The sequence below is a fragment of the Oryctolagus cuniculus genome, chromosome 3 (genome assembly GCF_051225735.1).
Source record: "Oryctolagus cuniculus isolate XC-2025 breed Fujian yellow rabbit chromosome 3, ASM5122573v1, whole genome shotgun sequence".
In the NCBI taxonomy this organism is placed as follows: domain Eukaryota; kingdom Metazoa; phylum Chordata; class Mammalia; order Lagomorpha; family Leporidae; genus Oryctolagus; species Oryctolagus cuniculus.
In genome coordinates, this window is record NC_142869.1 from 20,765,146 (window position 1) to 20,791,505 (window position 26,360).

Consider the following 26,360-nt stretch of genomic DNA (forward strand, 5'->3'; position numbering starts at 1 on the left):
TTGCCTCTTCCCTGTCACCAATCTATTTTCTCGCCTGGACCTGCCAACCCATTTCTCTCACCTTCGAAGCTAAGTCTAGCCATGGGTCCTCAACCATGTATCCTCCATGACGTACTCAATTTCTTGGAAGTCCCTACGTGCTACAGAATTCTGCATGCAGACAGCCATCAAGGAATATCTGGTAATTGACTTCAAATGTCCCCAGGCTAACTCGGCAAGCTCAGAACAAGGCCTTGGTGGACCAAAGTCCCCAGAAAAGTGACCAGGCGTAAGAGAGGGAATCCACTACACCCCTCATTCTAAATGGCCATCACAGCTGGAAAGACCAGGAACCTGGTTTGGTTTGAAATTAGTAGGAGAGTCACAGGCAACAACATGTGATGTTCACAATTTCTCCTCTAGCTATAACCTAAAACAGGGGCCGGCAACTTCTCTCTGAGGGACTAGCTCGTAAGCATTTTCAGTTTTGCGGGCTATTCAGTCTGCCACAATTCCTCCACTCTACCACAGCAAATAAATGGGCAAGGCTGCTTTCCAATAAAACTTTACTCACAAAAGCAGACAAGCAGGATTTGGCCTATAAGCTAGTTTCCTGACCCCTGCCCTAACATGAAAGCCCAAAATTCCAGGTCAACTAGAAAAGTTAAAACCAACCCTCGGAGGGCATACATCCCACTGCTCTACATGAACCCAAACGTTCTCCAACTTACCCAGTGTCCCTGGCAGGGAAGTCCAGCTCCGTGGCACCCTCGGGCCCCTCCTCCTCAGTCTGGCCCAGATGGATGGAAGAGAGGCGGGAGGCCACACTGGCTATGCCGAGGGGCTGAGCGGGAGGAGAGGGAGCCAAAGATTTGTCTTCTCCCAGCAGCGGGAGGCCGCCTGCAGGTGTGCTGGCGGGGCTGTGGCTGAGCCCACTGGCATGTGAGGCAAGGAGGTGAATGCTGATACGTCTGGTACAGAAGATCGTGCTGTCCAGCCCCAAGGCGTCCGAGGTGCCCGGGGGGCCCCTACTGTCCGACGCAGTGTTCCCCTGGGGAAGGGGCTGGCCTGCCACAGGTTTCCACTGCCTGTGCCTGCCGAGGAGGCTCCACTGGAAGTGAGGGTTCACACAACAAGACTGTTCCAACTGGCAGCCTTGCTTCCGCATCCTCTCATAGCCTTTTGCAGTCAACCTCCTCACGGCCTCTGTGAACCGAACCTCTTTAGCCTGAGCCTGGGACTCAGCATTCTCCTCCAGGCCGCAGGCATGCGGCTCCGCCACTGTGGCTAAGTTACACTGGTTACACTGCGAACAGGCAACACTGGTGGAGGATGTGTTGAGGGACCTAGGAGTAGATGAGGCGACATGGGCAGTGGCATCATCCGGGACATTGCCAAAGCCCCTGGGCACCTGACGGTCAAGAGGTCGGGGCACACAGTCTCCAGTACCCCCCAGATGATGCCAGGAGACAGCCTGGATCTGAGGGGAGGATACTGGCTTCAGGCCCTCTGTGGCCTGTGCGAAAGGCACTCTAGTGCTATTTGGCCGCATGAAGGAATTGTTATTCAGCGTGGGTTTGAAGGAGGAGGAGAGCGCAGACGGGATCTTCCCTGAGATGGCACAGGCCAGGCTCTTCCTTGAAGGGTTTTCCCCAGCTGCCGCCACTGAAAGGTACAGATCTGCAGGCGAGGCCGCCACGGGCTGGGCCACGGGCTGGGCCATGGGCTGGGCCACAGGCGAGGCCGTGGAGGACGCGGCTTTGCTGGCAGTGAAACTGACAGGGACGCTCTTTCGAGGGAGAGGAAAAGGTGTTTTTTCTGATGAGTTGGAACGCAAGCAGAAAGACTCCGGCTGCTGGGATGGTTTGTGCCAGGCGTCAGAGCGGCGACACAGCAGGGTGCTGCTGAACAGGTACGGCAGAGAGTGCAGGCAACAGGAGCTGCTGTGGCCCGCGAGGACGCCTGCGGTCCCAGAGCTGCATAGAGAACCGGGGCAGAAGAAATAGGCGGGCTGGCCTTGGAGCTCCAGGAGGGCTGGGGCCAGGCCTGCCGACACCGTCCCCGCGGGACTCTCCAGCTTCCAGACGGGCTTCCCCCGCTGATGGGCCCGAGGCCGGGCCTTGCCCTCAGAGAGGTTCCTCAGGCGGCGGGGCAGGCACTGCGGCTGAGGGCCCAGGCTGCTGGAGGCTGCTTCCCTGGCGGAGGCCGACACTGTGGCGCCCTGTTCATGCTGAGGCCACGAGAGGCCCACATCATGGCCACATGGCCTCATGGCCTGGCTCGGGGAAGACGCCACACACCTCGAGTAGTACCAGCTGCATCCTGGAAGTCCGTCAGCCTGCAGGGGAGAGAGATGATTGGGTGGGGCGCCGCCCACAGGGGCCCTCAGGAAAGTAACAGAGTCCCATGGCAGCACTGCCGGGGCCGGGCCAGCTTGTCACCACTGGAGACCCGAGGACAGCGCACGACCTCCAGGGAATTTTTACACGAGCAAGGCCGGCCTTACTGAAGCGCCACCACTTGAGGCTGCTCACATGTCCCCACACTCACTTGGAAAACTTTCTTTAGTCTCCAAAGAAAGTCCATTTCCTGCCTCCCCATCCACAACTAACTCCACAGAAGTGGCTGCCTTCCTCCCCTTAAACCAGTGGGGCCAGGAGGAAGGCAAGCCTCCCGAGGCAGAGAAACCTGCCACCGTCTTGCTCCTCACCTGCCCACTCTGAAAGCTCAAAGCTTCTCTTCCATCCATTGCTCCCTCAACCAACCCTCAGCCACCCCGTCTTGATCTGCATTTCAAGGTTAAGCGTGACAAGTTCAGCCAGGAGCAGAGAACTCCCCTGCTGACCCTGGAGTTTAGCCTAGAAGGGAGACAGCAATTCATCTCTTGAAGAATCTTACCAAGTCTAAGGCCGATCCCACCCCATGCGTGGAAGGGAAAGAGAGGAAGATGGCCCTGCGCCAGCCCTGTTTTCATTCGGAGTGACTTCACTTCATGCTGCCACGCGGGCCAGCAGGGTTCAGAACAGAATACAGAGGCAAGGAGAAAAAGTTTCTTCACTCTCCAAGCCCAGGTTTCAGCTGAGGCTGATCTCAGGGAGGGAGAGCCTGTCTCACAAGCCTTCTCGTTTCCCTAAAGCAAAACCTCTCGCCTGGGTTCTGGGTCTCAAACAGTCTGTTCACAAAACAAGTGCGTGCGTGCGTGCGTGCGTGCGTGTGTGTGTGTGGTGGGACAGGGGGTAGGGGGAGCCTGCTGTCACAGCTGTAAGAAGTCACTCTGAATGGACTTCCTGGCATCCTTGAAGGGTTTTCAGAGTAGCTGGAGGAAAGGATTAGCAAAATGCTTTCTTACTCAGGTTACATTTAAAATACAACAATAAGGAGAGCAGCTTGTGTTTTGGTAACAGTAAAGGTCAAGGAAGACCAGGATTCCTGTCACAGTGACGAGTAGACGGCACCAACAAAGAGCCTACAGAAGCAACAGGAGGTTGTCCTCTTCCTGCATTGCGTGCTCCCCACGGAGGGAAGGAATAATCGCAACGCACCACTGCTATGTTGTCGTCTGCTACCCACACAGTGGGCTAGAGAGGCGACAGTGGACCATCACTGTGGAAATGTGGAAATACAGTGTCTGACACACAGTGGGTACTCAACAACCCTTCTGAATAAACACACTGGAGAAGCACAGTCGATGAAGAGAAACAAATGCTGGTCGGGCAGGTACCGACCGTCAGGCACCGTCCTGGGCATCTGGCTTGCATTATCTCATTTAATCCTAACAAAAACCTCACATTCAGTTCACTGATGAATTTAAGTCTCGGGTAAGGTGAGTGACCTTTCTATAATTAAACAACTGGCAAACAGAGGTGCCTGGATTAAAATTCAATTTTGTGTGCTCCGAGGAATGAAACACTCCTTCAGTCTCTGTCTCCTCCAGTATCACGCATCTTCAGGCACAAAACAAAGGCAGGCAGGAAATCCTCTCTCAGCGGCTGTCCCAAGCCCCTCTGAGCAGAGCGCCTAGGAGCATGGGACCACCGTCTCACACAGCGCCTCGGGGCTGGGACAAGGGCCCCACCTGTGGTGCACCGCATCACCCCGGATGAACCCTCAGGGCCAGGAACCTCAACCACAAGCGCTCCAGACCCAACTGCCCTGACTTCAACTCCCCAGAGGACAGAGGCTGTGGGTGGCCTGCTTCAGCAGAGGGGGAAGCCAGCCAGCTGGGCAGGGGCCACAGGAAAGTGGATCCCAGCTCTCACGTCTCTGCGGTGGTCACTTTGCACCCGTTTCCTCTCACGGTCCTCACGATGGACAAGATGGCAGCTTGGAGAAGGGCCACCTGTCTCCCTGAACAAATAGTCGGGATGCAAGGGCCAAGCAGGTGAGAGGACGTTTCCATAGTTCTCTTCCTGGGGAGTTAGTAAAAGATAACCCACTAGGGCTGTGTCAGGAACTGCCAAGCAAAGACAACTTGGTCACGTCGGACATCCCACAAGGAGCAGCTTCAAGAACATGAAGGGGGGCAGCACTGCAGCCTAACAGTTTAAGCTGCCACCTGTAATGCAAGCACCCCTTTTTGGGTGCTAGTTCAAGTCCTAGCTCTTCCACTTCTGATCCAGCCCCCTACTAATGTGCCTGGGAAAGCAGCAGAGGATGGCCCAAGCCCTTGGGTGCCTGCACCCATGTGGGAGACCTGGACGAAACTACTGGCTCCTGGCTTCGCCCTGGCACATCCCTGGTCATTGCAGCCATTTAGGGAATGAACTAGCAGATGGAAGATCTCTCTCTCTCTCTCTCTCTCTACTTCTGTCTTTCAAATAAATTAAATACATCTTAAAAAAAAAATGAAGAAATAGTACCACTTCCTAACAGTATCACATACAAATGCCCAGCCTGGGTGTCGTGTGTTGGGCTTAGAAGTAGTGGCTGGGTTAGGCAGGACTAACAGCAGCTTCCTCTTTTCTCCTTATACAGATTCCTAATGACATCAAAATTCCTCGTGTTGGGGAAGCAGAGACCCAGCTAGAACCTTTGGGCAGCCTGTGTGCCAGGCCCTCTGCTTTCACAGGTCGCCTTTTCCTCTATGCTGCCAACTGCCCTACACATTTAACAAACTTCTAGAAGATCCAAAAATCTAAGAAGTAGAAAAAGTGAGAAAATAGTTCCAAAAGTTGACACTGAGAAGAACTGCAAAAGAAAGTCAAAATCCACAGAGGCAAATAACCTCTGGTAGCCAGAGCCCACGGGAAGCACCTGCTTGGAAGGCAGCTTTGGCAAGGTCAGACCCTCCCTTGGGGGTGGGCACTGAGGCACCAGAGTCCCTGGTTTGAGTCTCGGCTACTCTGCTTCTGATCCTGATGCAGATGTGCCTGAGACACAGCAGATGATGGCCCACGTACTTGGGTTCCTGTCACCAACATGGGAAACCCAGATTGAGCTCCTGGCTCTTGGCTTCAGCCTGACCCAGCTCCAGCTGTGTGGCCATTTGGGGAGTGAAACAGTAGATGGAAGATCTCTGTCTCTGTTTCTTCTGTCTCTGTCACTCTACCTTTCAAATAAATAAATGTATCTAAAAAAATCAAAAAAAGAAAACAAATCTTCCTTTCAGTATAATCTGGGCTCCTAACGCAAAGTCTGGAAGACCATTCTCTAAACCTCCTTTAAATTTTTAAGTGTTAGGGGCCAGCACTATGAGGTAGTAGGTTAAGCCTCCATCTAAAGTGCCGGCATCCCATATGGGCACTGTTCACAGTGCTGGTTCATATCCTGGCTGCTCCACTTCCAATCCAGCTCCCTGCTAATGGGCCTGAGAAAGTATTGGAAGATGGCCCAAGTGCTTGGGCCCCTGCATCCGTGTGGGAGACCCAAAAGAAGCTCATGGCTCCTGGCTTCGGACCAGCCCAGCTTTAGCCATTACAGCCATTTGGGGATTGAACCAGCAGATGAAAGACCTCTCTGTCTCTAACTCTTCCTCACAATAAAATAAATAAATTTCTTCTTAATTTTTTTTTGACAGGCAGAGTGGACAGTGAGAGAGGGAGACAGAGAGAAAGGTCTTCCTTTGCCGTTGGTTCACCCTCCAATGGCCACCGCAGCGGGCGCACCGCGCTGATCCGATGGCAGGAGCCAGGTGCTTCTCCTGGTCTCCCATGCGGGTGCAGGGCCCAAGTACTTGGGCATCCTCCACAGCACTCCCTGGCCACAGCAGAGAGCTGGCCTGGAAGAGGGGCAACCGGGACAGAATCCGGCGCCCTGACCGGGACTAGAATCCACTGTGCCAGCACCACAAGGTGGAGGATTAGCCTATTGAGCCGCGGCGCCAGCCAATAAATGAATTTCTAAGTGCACTTTGATGGTGCACACTGGTGTGTTTGTGTGTGTGTATATGCACAAAACTTTAGGATCCAAGAGACAGGTTGCCCATCTCCCAGGAAATAATGCAGAATGAGGCATGGAAGAAAAGAGAACAGAGAGAAAAGTATTTATATACATAGAAGGCCATGCACAGGCCACTAATGGAAGCCTTGCTTCAAAAATATCCAACTGAAACAAAGCTAAACTCACTGGTGACTATGTTAATTGCAAAGAATTCCCTACAAGTTCCATCATTTTTATTCGGTTTACATACAGTTTCTAGACACATCACATAAAAACAGGCAAAGGTATTCATACTTACTCTCTTTGACTAAGGTCAAAGGATCCACCATCAGCTGACCCTCCACTCAGCAGCCCGCAGGAACTTATCTTAGGAGCCAATAAGCTGGCCTTACCTGGAAAACAAGATTTTCAACAATCTAACACTTACAGAGTCAAATCTAAAGTGTTCAAATCTAATGAGGTCCTAGAGGTACAAACAGGAAACTACAGCCTGCTGAGTTCGAATTTAGGGGAAAACAAGTGTGGGGGCCAGTGTTGCAGTGCAGCAGGTCGAGCTGCCTGCGACGCCAGCAGCCCCTATCAGAGCGCGTTAGAGCCCCAGCTGCTCTGCCTTCGATCCGGCTCCTGCTACTGCATCTGGGAAAGCAGCAAACTGTCACCACGTGGAAAGATGCAGATGGAGAGATGGAGTTCCAGCTCCACTGGAGCCATCTGGGGAGTGAACTAGTGGGTGGAAGACTGATCTTTCTCTCTCTCTCTCTCTCTACCTGCCACTCTGCCTTTCAAATAAATCTTTAAAAAGGGAAGAAAAGAAGCCTGTTTTAGTGGTTAAACTCTTCAACCTGGGTCCAACAGGAAACTGCTCAGTTGAAAAGCAAGTAAATGTTAGTTGACAGCAGAATTGCTGAGCAGAGTAATGCCGGCAACACAGATGGAGTCAGTCTACCAGGCCACAGCGCCAGCCCACCCCCGTATTCTTATTGGCACCAGAAGATCTCTCTTCTCCCCTCAGCCCTTTCACAGCTGCAAGGAAAGGGGAAAGGCACGGAGCAGGCAATAACTGTTATACCACAAAATACCAGCTATGACAAGCAATGTTCTGTTTTTTTGTTGTTGTTGTTTTTTTTTTTTTGACAGGCAGAGTGGACAGTGAGAGAGACAGAAAGGTCTTCCTTTGCCGTTGGTTCACCCTCCAGTGGCCGCCGCGGCCGGTGCACCACGCTGATCCAAAGCCAGGAGCCAGGTGCTTTTCCTGGTCTCCCATGCGGGTGCAGGGCCCAAGTACTTGGGCCATCCTCCACTGCACTCCTGGGCCACAGCAGAGAGCTGGACTGGAAGAGGGACAACCGGGAAAGAATCCGGCGCCCCGACTGGGACTAGAACCCGGCGTGCCGGCGCCGCAAGGTGGAGGATTAGCCTAGTGAGCTGCGGCGCCGGCCAGCAATGTTCTGTTACAAAAGCCATTAATGGGCTGGCCCTGGGGCGTAGTAGGTTAAGCTTCTGCCTGCGGTGCCGGCATCCCATATGGGCACCATTTCAGGGCGTCCAGTTTGTATCCTGGCTGCTCCACTTCCAATCTAGCTCCCTACTAATGGCCTGGGAAAGCAGCAGAAGATGGCCCAAGTGCTTGGGCTCCTGAACCCACATGGGAGACCTGGAAGAAGTTCCTGGCTCTGGCCTGGCCCCACTGCCCCACTGTGGCTGTTGCCCCCATTTGGGGAGTGAACCAGTGGATGATGGATCTCTCTCTGTGTCTTCTTCTATCTGTGTCTCTGCCTCTCAAATAAATAAGTAAATCTTAAAAAAAAAAAAAAAAAAAAAAAAAGCCAGAACTATCTTGTTACTTGGGCTTTAGGAAGACTTCTTATATTACCAGTAACTACAGTTTCGGGTACAGGTGTCACCTGGCACTAATAGGCAACTGGAAAGGACTTTGAGACACACCTGGAGAAGGTCCATGGGAACAAAAACCTGTTTCCTTCTAGTTACTTATTTGAAAAAAAGGAATGGAGCGGGGGTAGAGATCTTCCAAGCATTGGTTCACTCCCCAAATGGCCACAGCAGCCAGGTCTGAGCTGGGCCGAAACCATGAACAAGAACTCCTCTGGTCTCCCGTGTGGGTGGCAGGAACCCAAGTATTTGGGCCAGCTCCACTTCCTTCCCAGGTGCACTAGGAGGAAGCTAGATCAGAGGCAGAGCAGCTGGGACTCAAACTGCACTCAACCGCATGTCAGCATTGCAGGCCGCCGCTTAACCCTCTGCGCCACGATGCCAGCCCAGTGCTTCAGATTTCTGAAAACATTGGGTAAAGAGTTTAAAAAGGGACTGTTTTTCATCAGGGCCCAGCCCCTGTTACCTAAATACTATCTATTAATAAAAGGAGCCAGGGCGCTTTGAAAAATGGCTGATTACAGGGCTGAGGCAGGGACAGAGAGATGGGCCCGGGATCCTTGTGCTCTCGAGTAAGGAAGTGCTCCAAACTCCACCGGGACCCATTAAAAGCTCACCGAGACAGCGAGCATCACGCTTAGAACTGCAGCACTAGGCATTTTCCCCGAGACGCGGGAAAAGGCAAGGATGTCTACTCTCCCCATTTCTACTCAGCCCTGCATTAGAAATTCTAATCAGTATAACAAGAAAGAAAAAAACAAATCAAAGACATATAGAACGGAATGAGTTAAACTATTTATTTCCAAGAAGAAATTGGAACTTTTATGCATTGCTAGTGGGAAAGCAAAATAGTTTTTTAAAATATCTGAAAAATAGTTTGGCAGTTCTTACAAAGTTAACATGTAACAATCCCCGCAATCCCATTCCAACATTCACACAAAGATTTACACATGGATGTTTACAGCAGTATCTTTCCTAACAGCCCCAAGCTCGAAACAATCCAAATGTCCATCAAACAGGAAAGGAATAAACAGAACAGATCTACCCATATCATGAAAACTGAAGGAATAAGCTGCTGGTAGGACACAGACTAATCTCAAAAACACCCTGCTAAGTCACAGAAGCCAGACAGCGGCCGCCGGCACTTTGGCGCAGTAAGTTAATCCTCCGCCTGCAGTGCTGGCATCCCATATGGGCACCCAGTCTAGTCCCGGCTGCTCCTCTTCCCATCCAGCTCTCTGCCATCGCCTGGGAAAGCAGTGAAACACGTTCAAGGCCTTGGGCCCCTGCACCTGCCTGGGAGACCCAGAAGAAGCTCCTGGCTCAGTTTGGCGCAGCTCCAGCCATTGCGGCCATCTGAGGAGTGAACCAGTGGATGGAAGACCTTTCTCTCTGTCTCTCCCTTTCACTGTCTGTAACTACCTCTCAAATAAATAAATATAATCTTAAAAAAAAAAAAAAAAGAGAGAGAGAGAGAAGCCAGACACAAAGACCATGTATCATATGATTCCATTTTCATAAAACTTTCAGGAAAGACAAAATCATAAAAACAAAGCTAATCAGTGGTTACTTGGGGCAGAGGGTGATGGCAAATGGGCACAACTGGATTTTTTTGGAGTAATAAAAGCGTCCTAAAACCAGATTGAGGCAATGGTTGTACAAATAGAAAAATCTACTTGAAGCCACTGAACAATGTTTTTATAGTTAATGAAGCAAATGTATGTTCTGTATATAGTACCTCCATAAAGCTAGTAAAAGTGAAAAGGAGGGGCCGGGGCTTTGGCAAAGTGGATAAAGCCACTGCCTGCAGTGCCAGCATCCCATGTGGGCACAGTTCAAGTGCTGGCTGCTCCACTTCCGATCCAGCTCTCAGCTTATGGCCTGGGAAAGCAGAAGATGGCTCAAGTCCTTGGGTCCCTGCACCCATGTGGGAGACCTGGAAGAGGCTCCTGGTTCCTGACTTTGGATCAGCCCAGCTCCAGCAACTGCAGCCATTGGGGAATGAATCAATGGATGGATGACCCCTCTCTCTCTCTCTCTCTCTGCCTCTGCCTCTCTGTAACTCTTACTTCTTTTTTTTTTTTTTTTTTTTTTTTAACTTATTTGACAGGTAGAGTTAGACAGTGAGACAGAGACAGAGAGAAAGGTCTTCCTTTTCCGTTGGTTCACCCCCCAAATGGCTGCTACAGCTGGCGCTGCGCTGATCCGAAGCCAGGAGCCAGGTGCTTCCTCCTGGTCTCCCACGTGGGTGCAGGTGCCCAAGCACTTGGGCCATCCTCCACTGCCTTCCCGGGCCACAGCAGAGAGTTGGACTAGAAGAGGAGCAACCGGGACAGAATCCGGCACCCCAATCAAGACTAGAACCCGGGGTGCTGGCACCGCAGGCGGAGGATTAGCCAGGTGAGCCGCGGCGCCGGCCCGCAATTTAAATTTTTAAAAAAAATTTTAAAGTCATTAGTACTGAAAGAGAAATTTAATTTGGTTTTCCTCAGACTAGAAGTTAGGAAATATACAATCAACTTCAACTTTTCCTTGAAATTATACTGGCAGAAATGGATTTTGCCACTTAACAACTTAAAAAAAAAAAAAAAAAGCAATGCACTTACTGCTTGCTCCATCATCTAAATCAGGCTTAACTGGGGAATCCACCTGTCACCCCCAACATACAAGATCTGAAGTCACATGACTTAGGAACAACCTCACCATCACACAAGTCTTTTTAAAGGTGGCCACCGTGGGGCTGGAGCTGTGGCACAGCGGATTAAGCCTCTGCCTGTGGCAGAGTGGGTGCCAGTTCGTGTCCCAGCTGCTCCTCTTCCAATCCAGCTCTCTGCTGTGGCCTGGGAGGGCAGTGGGGGATGGCCCAAGTGCTTAGGCACCTGCACCCACGTGGGAGACCTGGGGAAGGCTCCTGATCAGCGCAGCTCTGGCCGTTGTGGCCATCTGGAGAGTGAACCAGTGGATGGAAGACCTCTTTCTTCCTCTGTCTGTAATTCTGCCTCTCAAATAAATTAATTAAAAAAAAAAAAAAAGCGGCCACTTTAAAATGCACTAGTCGTCCAGCACACACCACTCGAGTCTGCTTGTGAATTCGCAGACTCTGACTCAAAGGAGTTCCAGGGAGAACCCTGAGCCTGGCACAGGAAGTTTAATAACAGCACTTTCTCTGAAGTCCATCAACACACAATAAAGGGGTTTGGAAGAGGGGTGGGTCTCAAACATTTAAAGGAAAAACTGTTTAATACTGCTGCTTTGGTAAAACCTCAACAACAAACCACACAAGCCCTTGTCTTGCCCTCAACTGAGAAAGCAGCTGCTGTCAGCACCAGCTGAGAAATGGGCACCTAGAGGCCGAGACCAGGACTCTCGGGTTAGAGTCAAGGAAACAAGGGGGCAGGGTTTTCACAACCACTGTGTTTTCAAGGAGGGGGCAGGCTGCCTTTCATCTCCTTGAAACTTGACGGGAATGTCAGACTTCCTTGAAGTCAAGCCAGGGCAGTTGGAGGGCGAGCAATGGGGCAGGACAATCAATCACATTCCTCCCCTGCCCAATCAATCTTTCAGAGTCAAGGGCAGAAAATAAGCTGCAATTGCACAGACTTCGATTAGGAAAAAAAAGAAAAATACCCAGACAGAAGGGGCTTGGTTCCTGGGACAGGCATCCATGCAACACAGACATGCCTGTGACAATGATGATTTCACCTTGAACTCAGCAACCTTCACTTCCATTCAATCCATAAAGTCTACCCAGCTTCAAACATACGGCCTTGAATCCATCTATTCTCCATTCCACTGTCATTACCTTATCAAGCCACCATCACCGCTCACTGCTGATTTCCCTGCTTCTACTCCTACCCTTTGCTATCATGTATTTTCCAGACAGAGGCCACAGAGCTCTTTTTAAAACACAGCCTAGGGTCCAGCACTGTGGCTTAGCAGCTGAAGCTGCCGCCTGCAGCACTGGCATCCCATATGAGCGCTGGTTCAGGTCCCGGCTGTTCCACTTCTGATCCAGCTCCCTGCTATGGCCTGGGAAAGCAGTAGAAGATGGCTCAAATCCTTGGGCGCCTGCACCCGCATGGGAGACCTGGAAGAAGCTCCTGGCTCCTGCCTCCTGGCTTTGGATCAGTGCAGCTCTGGCTGTTGAGGCCATCTGGGGAATGAACCAGCGGGTGGAAGATGCCTCTCTCTCTCTGCCTCTCCTTCTCTCTCTGTATAACTCTTTCAAATAAATAAATATCTTAAAAAAATAAATAAAACACAGCCTAAAGCCATGTGATGACTCCAAGGTCTCATGTAGTCCAGTTCCTGCCTCTCACTAGATCTTAACCAGAGCCACTGTCCCCCTCACCAGGCCTGTTCCCACACTGGGACTGTGCTGCGTCTTCTGAAATACTCAGTTCAGTTCCCTCACTCCACATTCAGCTAAAAGTCTCCCACCGTGTTATCTTAATTTCCAATGTTCACTCTTCTACCACCTAAAATAATTAAACACTAATGTTTCCTTACACTTGCCTAAAGAAACAATGGCAGGATAAACAAAACGATTTTTTTTAATGAGACTTCCTTTCACCTTCCACCAGTTATTTAGGGGCCCGGTGTTGGAGCATAGCAGGAAAAGCTGTCACCTGCAGCGCCAGCATCCCACATGGGCGCTGGTTTGAATCTTGGCTGCTCCGCTTCTGGTTCAGCTCTCTGCTAATAGCCTGGGAAAGCAGTAGAAGATGGCCTGAGTCCTTGGGCCCCTGTACCCACATGGGAGACCCAGAAGAAGCTCCTGGCTTGTGGCTATTGCAGCCATTTGGGGAGTGAACAAGCGGATGGAAGAGCTCTTTCTCTGTTTCTCTGCAATTCTACCTTTCAAATAAATAAAATAATCTTTTAAAAAATTACTTATTTATTTGAAAGGCAAAGTTACAGAGAGAAAGAGGGAGATATAGAGAGAAGGATCCTTCATCCATCCGTTTACCCCACAAATGGCCGCAACAGTCGGAGCTGGGACAGACTGAAGCCAGGAGCCAGGAGCTTCTTCCAGGTCTCCCACATGGGAGCAGCAGCCCAAGGACTTGGGCCACTTTCCGCTGCTTTCCCAGGTGATTAGCAGTGAGCTGGATCAGAAGTAGAGCAGCTGGGACTCAAACCAGCCCATGTGGGATGCCAGCATCACAGGTGGCGGCTTAATCCACTATACCACAGCACCGGCCCCAACAAAATGATTTTTGTTAAAAGATTTGTTTATTTACTTGAGAGTAGAGTTACAGACAGAGAAAGGAGAAACAAAGAGAGAGGTTTTCCATCTGCTGGTTCATTCCCCAAATGGCTGCAACAGCCTGAGCTGAGCCGATCCAAAGCCAGGAGCATCTTCCAGGTCTCCCACACGGGTGCAGAGGCCCAAGCACTTGGGCTATCCTCCACTGTTTTCCCTGGTGCATTAGAAGGGAGCTGGATCAGAAAAGAAGCAGCTGGGACTTGAACTTGCACCCACACGAGATGCCAGTGCCACAGGCAGATGTTTAACCCACTATTCCACTGTGCCAGCCCCATAAAATGATTTTTTAGAAAAGATTACTGGCCGGTGCCGCAGCTCACTAGGCTAATCCTCCGCCTTGCGGCGCTGGCACACCGGGTTCTAGTCCCGGTCGGGGCGCCGGATTCTTTCCCGGTTGCCCCTCTTCCAGGCCAGCTCTCTGCTGTGGCCCGGGAGTGCAGTGGAGGATGGCCCAAGTCCTTGGGCCCTGCACCCCATGGGAGACCAGGATAAGTACCTGGCTCCTGCCATCGGATCGGCGCGGTGCGCTGGTTGCAGTGCGCCGGCCGCGGCGGCCATTGGAGGGTGAACCAATGGCGAAGGAAGACCTTTCTCTCTGTCTCTCTCTCACTGTCCACTCTGCCTGTCAAAAAAAAAAAAAAAAAGATTACCAATGGGGTTAGAAACAGACACAGATGTATAGTCTTGCATGTAATTTCTTAATCTCTGAGCTATATAAATGGATCACTTGGTCAAAAATCATATTTATTATATTTTAAAATAAAAACTAAATTATTTTTTAATTTATTTATTTGAAAGATGGTGTTACAGAGGTAGAGATGGAGAAACAGGGAGAGAGAGTGGTCTTCCATCCACTGGTTCACTCCCGAAATGGCCAAAACAGCCAGAACTGAGCTGATCCAAAGCTAGGAGCTAGGAGCCAGGAGCTTCTTCTGGGTCTCCCAGAAGGGACCCAAGCACTTGGGCCATCTTCCACTGCTTTCCCAGGCCATTAGCAGGGAGCTGGATAGTGACTGGAGCAGCCAGGACTTGAACCAGCACCCGTATGAGATTCTAGTGTTGCAGGTGGGGGCATTAATCGGCTGTATCACATCACTGGCTAAATTATTTATGCATTTCTAAAAACTAAATTATTTATGCATTTCTTTGCTATTTGTCTATCTTTTTTATTATATATGTTTTATAGATTATATATTTTTTTATTTCTTGTTATTTGTCTATCTTTTCTTCCAGAATGAAAGCTATCTGGGAGTAGGGGTCATGTTCACCCAGTTTACGCCTGGTCCTAGAATGTAACTGGGGTGCATTCAACACTGACTGGATAAACAGATGCATCTATCACAACTCTGACTGAGCTGTGCCCATTCACAATGCCTCCGATGTAGACACTATCCCATCAGGCCTTGTCTCCCTCCCTTAGCTTAAAGTTTCTTTGCAAATCAACTCCTTTTCTTTTTTTTATTTTAATTTGACAGGTAGAATCATAGACAGTGAGAGACAAAGAGAAAGGTCTTCCTTCCATTGGTTCACCCACCAAATGGCTGCTACAGCTGGCACTGCGCCGATCCAAAGCCAGGAGCCAGGTGCTTCCTCCTGGTCTCCCATGGGGTGCAGGGCCCAAGCGCTTGGGCCATCCTCCACTGCCTTCCCGGGCCACAGCAGAGAGCTGGACTGGAAGAGGAGCAACCGGGACAAGACCCGGCACCCATATGGGATGCGGGCGCCGCAGGCGGAGGATTAACCAAGTGAGCCACAGCGCCGGCCCCACAAATCAACTTCTTACTAAAATGAACTAATTTGAGGGAATGGTCATTTACCTTCTCTGCAGATAACACTGGCCACATTTCAGTGTTTTTCCAAAAATTCCTGAGCAAAAAGGTAAATAGCACCTGACTGACCGAAGCCTATTTTGCCATCATCAATTCCCAAATGAACACTGTATCACTCACAGGATCACTGACCCACTGGAGAGGGCCACAGCATTTCAGACGCATCAGAGACCTATCCCTAAACTGCACACACACTTCTCAACCCCATCTTCAATCTATACACTCCCTCGCCCTAACCTCAGGAGCCTGGGAGCTAAGCTATCGCTGCCTGGCTCTGTGCTCTGCAGGTAAACACCTACTTCCACCACACTGACGTCAGTGGTTTTCAGTGTGTCCAGCGAGCAGACTCAGTTTAGGGGGTTCTATGACACGAGCAGCTAAAGAAGAAAGGTTTTCACTCGCTTACTCTGTCACAACACAGCACCGAGTACTTCATCTCTGGTCATCAAAATGTGTGCATTCGGGGAATGGGGTGAGTGTTACACCCCAAGAAATTCTCCAATGGCACCAGCTGGGCTTCTTATAATTTATTCAGTTCTGACACTAACTACCTAAAGATAGCATCAGATCTCACTGGTTAAGGGTTCAGTCCCAGACTGTACCTGCTTCAGATGGCCTGACCCATGAACTGTAAATTGGAGCGCCCAGGACACGTTGTCTGCGTTCAACCAATTCAAGTGGCTCACAGAACTCAGGGAAACACTTGACTCCCATGTATTCCAAAGGCACTACAGGGATCCATGTGAACAGCCAGATGGAAGAGATGCACGAGGCAAGGCCTCTGGTAAAGGGCCCAGCAACACCACAGCAAACTAGACACTCTATGAACGTGATCCTTTGGGGTTTTTCTGGAGGCTTCATTGTGTAGGACATCATTGGCCTTCAGTGATCAGCTCAACCCTAAAGCATGCTCCCCTCAGAGGCTGGGTGCTAGGACTGAAAGTTCCAACACTTTAATCACTTGATTGGTTTCCATAGCAACCAGCCTTCATCCATCAGGAGCATCCAGTCATCAGTCATCTATCTCCTTAACACATATAGATACACTTATCATGTAGGACAGCATTTGAGGAGCTGTGTGAAAGGAACCAGGTGCAGAGACCAAATATATACAGTACACTCTTATTATAACACAATATCACAGCAGCCAAGCCACAAGTTGGGCCTCCTTATATTTAAACAGGTACCCTCTACCACCATCTCCTTGTTGCCACTCTACTCAGTGCATGGGTTCTGCCACAACAATACCCCCCCCCCTTTTAAAGATTTATTTATTTGAAAGTCAGAGTTACACAGAGAGAGGTAAGGCAGACAGATCTTCCACCCGCTGGTTCACTCCCCAACTGGCCACACAGCTGGAGATGCACCAATCTGAAGCCAGGAGCCAGGAGCTTCTTCTGGGTCTCCCACGCAGGTGCAGGGGCCCAAGGACTCAGGCCATCTTCTACTGCTTTCCCAGGCCATAGCAGAGAACTGGATCAGAAGTGAAGCAGCCAGGAACTGAACCAGCGCCCATGTGGGTTGTCAACACTGCAGGCAGTGGCTTTACCCACTATGCCACAGCACCGGCCCCAACCCTATCCCTTTTCCTCCTCCCGAGGCCTTCACCACCACTGAAGCCATCCACAGTTCCTCTTTTGATCCTCTCTCCCCCACATTCAGGCAATCTGCTCTTCAAAATTTCAACTACTATCCGCAGGCGACCATTCTATAGACTTGACCTCCCTCATGCTTCATTTCTGCACTGCCAACTGCCTGCTCCACCTTTTCCGAATGCAGGTCCAACCACGTCAACCCAGCTTGTCAAGCTCACTCTCCACTCCTGACCTAGCAATTTCCTTCAGTGGGACCTGCTTTTTCCTAGTCATCTTAGGGGGACACTTACGCCACTTCTGACTTCTGCCTTTATTTCCCCAATGCCAAACCAGTCGTGACTCTCAAGAGACAGCCCGTATTCGTAGCATTCTTCCTGCTTTCTTTATGTCCACCACAACCCAATCTGGAGCATCCAGACTGAAGAACCAGGTCTGCCCTTCCTAATTCACCCTGCAGCCAATCTCCAGATTAACTCTGCTCAAATACTGATCAGGTCACTCTCTTTTCAAGAACTGTCATGAGGGCCAGCGCCATGGCTCACTTGGTTAATCCTCCGCCTGCAGCGCCGGCATCCCATATGGGCGCCGGGTTCTAGTACTGGTTACTCCTCTTCCAGGCCAGCTCTCTGCTGTGGCCCAGGAAGGCAGTGGAGGATGGCCCAAGTGCCTGGGCCCTGCACCCGCAAGGGAGACCAGGAGAAGCTCCTGGCTCCTGGCTTCGGATCAGCATAGTTCCGGCTGTAGCGGCTATTTGGGGGATGAACCAACGGAGGGAAGACCTTTCTGTCTCTCTGTCGAACTCTGTCAAATAAAAAAAAATTAAAAAAAAAAAAAAAAAAAAAAAAGAACTGTCAATGAGCCCTCACTAAGCATTACAGTGGCCAACCAACTGCATCAGATAATCTAGGCGTCCGGGTTCCTGAGCCCCTCCTTCAGAGGATGCATCTGGCCTGCTGTGGGCCAGGAGTCTGTATGTTTAACAAGTATCCCAGATTTCTAAGCTTGGAGTGAAAGACTGTGCCACCTGGCCCTGATCCTTTTTTAAGGCTTATTCCTTTCGCTGGCCTTGCACTAAATGCTGGGATAACCCTTTAAAATGTCTCTCTGCAGGGCTTTACTCCAGCAAGCATCCACCTCCTAAACCCTTATCATATGTTAGGCCGGCACCTCGGCTCACTAGGCTAATCCTCCACCTTGCAGCGCCGGCACCCTGGGTTCTAATCCCGGTCAGGGCGCTGGATTCTGTCCCGGTTGCCCCTCTTCCAGGCCAGCTCTCTGCTGTGGCCCGGGAGTGCAGTGGAGGATGGCCCAAGTGCTTGGGCCCCTGCACCCGCATGGGAGACCAGGAGAAGCACCTGGCTCCTGGCTTCGGATCAGCACGATGCGCCGGCTGCAGCGCGGCGGCCATTGGAGGGTGAACCAATGGCAAAAAGGAAGACCTTTCTCTCTGTCTCTCTCTCTCACTGTCCACTCTGCCTGTCAAAAAAAAAAAAAAAAAAAACCTTTACCATATGTTAACACTTTCCAGATCCAGGTCACACCTCCCCCTCCCACTCCCCCCGTCCCTACTTTGCCAGGGCTATCTTACATCACTGTTGACCTTCTACATGGGTATGATCCAGAAGCTCTATGATGGTTTTCACAGGAGATCCCTGTGCCTCTGTAACAGACAAATGCAGAGCTGTCCTGATAGAAGGGGTCGGTAAGGGCATGAGGGAAAGCCTTCTCCTAGCTTGGCCCCCTCCTCAACTAATACAGGTGAAACAGGCATGAAGTTTGGAACAAATGAGCCGGACGATTTTCCCACAACTTCTGTCTCTGCAGCTTTATTCTGTAATCCCAGCGTCTTACACACCAATCCAGTATGCCCATTTTCTCCTGATGCACCTGCATCTCCTCTGGGACTGTGAGGAAGGGGATGCCACAATGGCCACACAGAAGTTAAACTCCACAGGGCCAGCATTGTGGCACAGTGCGTTAAGCACTGGCATCAAATACAGATGCTGGTTTGTGTCCACTGGCTGCTCCACTTCCAATTCAGTTTAATGTTAATGCGCATAGGAAAGCAGGAGAAGATGGCCCAAGTAAGTGCTTGGGTCATAAACCCATGTGGGAGACCCAGATGAAGCATCTGCCTTCCACCTGGCCCAGCTATGGCCACTGCAGCCATTTGGGGAGTGAGCCAGCAGATGGAAGACACATCGCGCTCTCTCTAACTCGCTCGCTCTCTGGCTCTCCCTCGACTTTCCTCCTCAAGAGAGTGTGAATGATCAACAGCCTACCTAGAAAATCTACCTCACGGGCAGGCGCTGTGGTGTAGTGGGTTAAGCCGTCACCTTCAATGCCACCATCCTATGTAGGCGCCGGTTCGTGTCCTGGCTGCTCCACTTCTGATCCAGCTTTCTGCTGATGAACTGGGAAAGCAGCAGAACATGGCCCAAATGCCTGGGCCCCCGTACTCACAGGGGAGACCTGGAGAAAGTCCTGGCTTCCACCTGGCCCAGCCCTGGCTAATGTGGCCATTTTGGAAGTGAACTAGTGGATGGAAGATCCCTATCTCTCCCCCTCTTCGTGGAGGAACGACACAGGACCCTGCGCTGTTCTTTTGTCTGCTCGGCCCTCCCCGGGTTTGCTGCTGGTTCTTCCCGGGTTGGCTGCCGTCCTTCCACCTCCGTGGAAGGGCGGTTCCCCCTGCCACATTCCCCACTTCCGCGGGGGAGCGGCACACCGCCGGCCGGCTCTCTCGGGGGCTGCACGGGTGTTCCCTCAGATGTTCCCCCTTAGATGTTCCTCGTGCATGTTGTCTCTCTCCTCCTTTATAGTCCTCTTCCACCAATCCCAACTCTGCTACCCACATGCCGAGTACGCTGCTCTCCTCCAATCAGGAGCAGGTCCTACAGTTTATTGGTTGAACTCTGTGTAGAAGCTGTTTCTCCCTTCTCAGCGCCATATTGTGGGAGAGCAGATGCATAGAATAAGTCTTAATTCCAGTAACTTAGTCTAGTCTGAGTTGCTCCCAGTTGCTCCCCACACCCCTCTCTCTGTAACTCTGCCTTTCAAATAAATCTTTAAAAAAACTACCTAGGAAGCTCAAACCACCCAATCTCCAGAGGCCAGGCCCTGAGAAACTTGAACAAAGTTTCTATCTCTACAGAAAGCAGTTAGCAGAGTGTGTGGCACGTGAGATCTGCAGCATCCTTTTCCTCCCTCATCTAGGGGTTTCCCTAAGCCACACGACATGAGAAACGGTTCAGAGTCCCCGCTGCTACGGCCTGGGAAAGCAGTAGAAGACGGCCCAAGTGCTTGGGCCCCTGCACCTGCATGGGAGACCCGGAGGAAGCTCATGGCTCCCGGCTCTGGATCGGCATAGCTCCAACCATTACAACCATTTGGGGAGTGAACCAGCGGATGGAAGACCTTTCTGTCTTTCCCTGTGTCTGTAACTCTCTCAATAAATAAATAAATCTTCAAAAAAAAAAAAAAAAAAAAGGAAATGGTTCAGAGGGGCCAGCAGATGAAGCCTCCCCCTGCAGTGCCAGCATCCCATATGGGTTGGAATCCTGGCTATTCCACTTATGACCCAGCTTCCTGTTGATGGCCTGGGAAAGCAGCGGAAGATGGCGCAAGTGCTTGGGCCCCTGCACTCACATGGGAGACCCAGAAGAAGCTCCCAGCTCCTGGTTTCAGATTGGCCCAGTTCTGGCTGTTGCAGCCATTTGGAGAGTGAACCAGCAGATAGAAGACCTCTCTCTCCCTCTCTAACTCTGCTTCTCAAATAAATCTCAAAAAAAAAAAAAAAATCCATTAAAAAAAGAAATGGTTCAGAGGTCTACAACCCACATGATGCCTTAACCTGCTCAACAGCTGGGTAAAAAGAACTGACTCACGTGGAACCAAACAGAAGGGGGGGGGGGGAGGCAGTGTAAGAACTAGACCCATCTTCTCTTATGGGGCAAACCCCAAGCTTTGCCTCCCTAAAGAAAGTTAGGGGAGCAATCAGCCTGAAGCCCTGCTAGGAGAAGAAGGTCAGCATGTCAGCCCTAATGAGCAGGCAGGGTCACTGACACGAGATAAGCAAAGTCATAGGTCGCTCTGGTCAGGAGGGCAACATGAGAAAGCAAAGCAGAGGGAAAGATACCGGTCTCAACAGCTCCAGCTGAGAAGGGGACCTACACATCACTCAAGAGTGAAACCAGCGGAAGTCCCTGTACCAAGTGACTGCTCCCTGAAGCTTCAGCAAAGAACCCCCCCTCAGGTGCGCTATGGACCAGACACTGCAAGCACAGCCCACAGACCCTTTCAGAGGTCCTGCTAGGGTGAAACTGAAGTACTGACATGACAAAACTAAGATGCTACTTTTTTTTTTTTTGGACAGGCAGAGTTAGAGAGAGAGACAGAGAGAAAGGTCTTCCTTTTTCCCATTGGTTCACCCCACAATGGCCGCTGTGGCCAGCGCATCGCGCTGATCCGAAGCCAGGAGCCAGGTACTTATCCTGGTTCCCATGCGGGTGCAGGGCCCAAGCACTTGGGCCATCCTCCACTGTACTCCCTGGCCACAGCAGAGAACTGGACTGGAAGAAAAGCGACTGGGACAGAATCCGGGGCCCAGACCGGGACTAGAACCCGGGGTGCCTCCGCAGGCGGAGGATTAGCCTAGTGAGTCATGCAGGCCTAAGATGCTATTTTCACCTTTCACCCTGGGCTGACCTTGGAGCAAAAGCAATGGTGAAGAAAACAGCTGGAACCCCAGCATGAATCAAGACAACACATGGGTCTGATTCTTCACTTCTAGATACTTCTTGGCCACTCAGTGAAGAATAAATGCCAATTCTACTTGATGACACATTAAAAATTGTATTAAATCTTGAACCTTGAGAATGCATCTTTTTTTTAAAAAAAATTATTCATTTATTTGAAAGGTAGAGTTACAGAGTGATGCAGAGACGCAGAGAAATCTTCCATCTGCTGGTTCACTCCCCAAATGGCCGTGGCTAGACAAGGCCACCAGGAGCCTGGAGCTTCCTCGGGTCTCCCACGTGGGTGCAGGGCCACAAGTGCTTGGGCCATTTTCCACTGCTTTTCCAGGCACATTAACAGGGAGCTGGACTGGCACCCAAGCACACCTGCTATGCCACAACCCTGGCACTGAGTATGCAACTTTTTAATATCCTGTATGACCAAATGGGAAGTACATATGAAACACTGATGCTGGATAGAAGATGCCAACTGTCTCTAAGCAAAGCATTTGTTTGCGCTGCAAGGTTTTCAGGGGAACACCATGTTTATTTGGAAGAGTGACTGACACATAAGCAATATTATTCAGGCTTTGCTATTTGGCAGACAAGTTCTGCAAAGTAAAACAAAGCGAGTCTGTCACTTCAAAGAAAACAACTGGCAGTATTTGCTGCCAATGATAAAATCTGAATTTCCAAAAGAAAATTAGAATCTTGGCAAAACTGTATCTGCTACCATGAGCATCCCAGTATTTACTGCCTTCATGAAGAGTTTGTAGTGAGGACATGAATGTGATTTTTAGATACTGCATTCTCCACCCACCACAAGAGACTAGAGTCATGCACTGGACGTGAGGGCCAAAGTGAGAGATACATTTCAACGTAACAAAGTAGGAAAGTTTCTCTGATAGCCTCTCAGATTCCACTTTACAAGTAACCTTTACAAAGTCTTGCTTGGTGTAGCACCAAAGAGCACCACAGTTCTCTGAACAGGCTGTTGGGGTACTCCTCCCCTTTCCAAGGAAGTATCAGTGAGGCAGGGTACAAACAATGAATGCAGAAAGACAGGAACATCCTGCTGTCTTCTTCTAAACCGGACATCAAGGGAGCTGCAAAAACAACCCTGAAGCAGCAGCATTTTTCATTCAAAAAACTCTACTTATGTTAACTTATGTTAATCATCACATGCTAATAGCGCTACCCAACAACATGATATCATTTCCAAATGAAAATTCCAGTTTCTAATTTGGTAAATATGAAGATAGGGATCCCACATTTAAAAAAAACTAAAAACTGAAGATCTCAAAGACCTTTTTGAAGCCCTGAGTACGGAACGCGTTGCGTGTGAGAACCACTGGTCTAGAGCAGCACTGCCCGGCCAGGATTAGCCGTGAGGCTGTGGAGGACAAAGCCCTTTGTATTTGAGGGCCAAAGAGAGACAAGCACTCTCAGTATTTGTTCCCAGCTCTGCCGGAACAGAGGGTGAGAAGTTCAATTCACTGAGAAAAAGCTTTGCTCTGCATTTCGCTGACAGGCCAAAGCACCTGATCGCATGTTAAAATCCAGGGAGCCTATCATCAGACAATTCCAGGGTCATAAGGAATCTGGTGGGAAACGAAACCCAATTCCAGATCATAAACACAAACAGACCCTGACGTTCCGGCATCATTAGACAGTCTGGCAGCAAGTGACGGCTTTCCACCCGCATACTCACGTCCACATTTGGTCCCCTTCTCCCACCCCATTTCCTCTGCCCATCTTTCAATACTGGCGCTCCTCTGAGCTCAGTCTTGTCAATTTGCCTGCATACAGTAAGCACTCAACAATGGCAGCTGCAATCAACAGCTTCACACTTTCCCAGAGCAACCTCTTCTAATCCCACGACTTCAACAACCAGCTACCTCCTACATCCTCATCACCATCATCATCCAGACCCTTGTCGTGAGTGCCAGGGCTCCCCCACCCACTCGCAGCACGTCCAAATGTCACTCCTGTAATCTTTCCCTCAGGCTGCCTGTCCTTCCACCGCCTGCCTCACGGAAGTCAGCACGCTAGGATCATGCCACACTGCTCCTTGCCCACGGTCCCCATTAGGTGCTGCCAATCCTGCCATTGTGAATCTCTCTCTAAACCGCCCCATTCCTGCTGCAGCAGCCACAAAGTCTTCACCACTGTAACTTTTCTCATTCGCTCCCCACTTCTGACCTAAAATCTCTCCTATTCTATCTACACACGGACACTATGGTAATCTCAAACAGAAACCAGATGCTACGTCCTACTGCCTTCTATCTTCCTCCCGGAACACACTCCTCAAACGGTTTTACTCATGTAGCCCAAAATTTTAAAAACCATACTCATATACTCTTTACACATCTTGAAGTTAACAACTAAAACGTTAAAAATAAGTGTAAAGCTTATTTTTTGGTTAGGAGGTAGAAAATAGTAACCATTTTACTTACAAAATAAAGAAATGGAGTAATTATAATTGGAATAAATATTTGATCACATGATTTGATAAAATGCTTTTAACTATCTTATTAAGTCTTTTTTTTTTTTTTTTTTAATTTTTGACAGGCAGAGTGGACAGTGAGAGAGAGAGACAGAGAGAAAGGTCTTTCCTTTGCTGTTGGTTCACCCTCCAATGGCCACCGCGGCTGGTGCGCTGCGGCCGGCACATCGCGCTGATCTGATGGCAGGAGCCAGGTGCTTTTCCTGGTCTCCCATGCGGGTGCAGGGCCCAAGGACCTGGGCCATCCTCCACTGCACTCCCGGACCATAGCAGAGAGCTGGCCTGGAAGAGGGGCAACTGGGACAGAATCCGGCGCCCCGACCGGGACTAGAACCCGGTGTGCCGGCGCCGCAAGGCGGAGGATTAGCCTAGTGAGCCGCGGCGCCGGCCTTTATTAAGTCTTTAACTACCTTATTAAACACACACCGGGGCCAGCGCTGTGGAGTAGTAGATTAATGTCCCTGCCTGCAGTGCCAGCATCCCATATGGGCGCCAGTTTGAGTCCCAGCTGCTCCACTTCCAATCCAGCTCTCTGCTATGGCCTGGGAAAGCAGTGGAAGATGGTCCAAGTCCTTGGGCCCCTGCACCTACGTGGAAGACCCAAAAGAAGCTCCTGGCTTCAGCTCCGGCCGTTGCAACCATTTGGGGAGTGAACCAGCAGATGGAAGATACCTCTCTGCCTCTCTGTATCTCTGCCTACCAAATAAATAATAAAGTGTTGTGACTACAGTTTAAAAATAAATAAATGTAACATACACCTAAACTAAATCTCTTAAAAAAAAAAAAAAAAACCTTCATGCAAGTTTTATCTAACTTATCTAAGCTTTTAGTTCTAAAAAAACGCATGATCCAAAGACATGTTACGGTTAACTGACTACTGTGTTCTGAATTCAGAACATCCCAATCAGGACCAAGCTTCACACTGACAGCTACACACATTAGGCAGGGAGAGGGAAGCCTTCTGGGTTTGTGAGGTAGTTAACCAGCAAGGGAGGCTTCCCTGAAATCAGTATTTCCAAAGTATCCCTTATCTTGGCAGTGCGAGAGCTGATGCTCCCCCCACCCCCTTTTCTTCCTAAGGGCAGTTTAGAAGAGGTCACTTGGAAGCTGAGGATCTGGAAATGTACTAATCTAAAGCTACAGGTGCAGGTGCATCCCCAGAAACCTTGGGCCCTGATTACACCGGCTTGAACACCCGTGCTCCAGCAGATGCAGTTCTAACCCAGCAAAGCACACAAGTCCTCCCGTGGTCCTGTCAACTTCCCTCTCCATCTTAGCCATTGGATGGCTCCCTCGGAACCCTGCTTAGCTCTGTCAAACTGTATCCATTTCTCTTACTGTCTTTCCTAGAGTTATTCTGTATCTGCAAGGCCCTCACACCACTTTATTCCCAGAAAGAAAACAACTGATAACTTTTCAAAGCCGGTTCAGACCAATCAGTAAGCAGCTGGGAACGCTCTGGGCACCAAACAGGTGGTTTTTATGCAATGCCTGAGTATTTATTGCAAGAAATGTTAGGGTGGAATGCAACACTGCCCCAAAGGATCTCCCAGATGCTTACTGATTGGCTGAATCCACAGGTGCTGGAAGTTAAACACGACGTGATTGGCAGTATCTGAGAGAAAGCCGGATGCCTCCATAAAGGCAGGGCTAAAATACTTCCTAAACCCAGAACGGGAATGAGCACAAAGTACCCTTCCAAGGAAGTCCAGGTCCAGCACCTCTCCCGGCACACTGCTTGCTCACTGGCTAAAAGCCCCCGCTGGCGTATTAGCTCCGTGAAACACACTTGCCTGGTTGCCAACGAAACCCCGCCCGGCCTCAGCCCCTTTCACAGTACCCGGGCTCATTAAATACCTGCCCACGCTGATTAAAAACTGCTTCCTGCAGACGTGAAGGAATGAATGGAGGGGGCCGGCCCGGTTTCAATCTGCAGCTTAGGAAAGGGTTTCTCCATAGATACTCGGGGTGGGAAGTCAAGAAGTAGGCATCCCCGTTCGGCTCCGAAACCCGAGAGCAGCTAGGGCTCCCGCCCAGGTGGAGTTTCAACCGCAGCGCGGCGGGAAAGCGGCGGCACCGGGCCAGGGCGAGGGGTGCAGCAGGGTGCTTCGGGCACCCAGAGCGTGGCCAACTAAGTTCCCCGGGCGTGGCGGAGTCGGGGGGAGAAGTCCCGGCGGG

General features: G+C 50.4%; 1 protein-coding gene across 1 annotated transcript in view; it reads right to left on the reverse strand.

The window, feature by feature from the left end:
• The window catches only part of TTLL4 (tubulin tyrosine ligase like 4), a 42,666-nt gene that overhangs the window by 15,959 nt on the left and 347 nt on the right, over positions 1-26,360 (reverse strand). The window contains 1 exon segment of the mRNA XM_017343131.3: positions 711-2,317. Within this exon segment, the coding sequence (XP_017198620.2) occupies positions 711-2,251 (1,541 nt within the window). The 5' untranslated portion in view covers positions 2,252-2,317.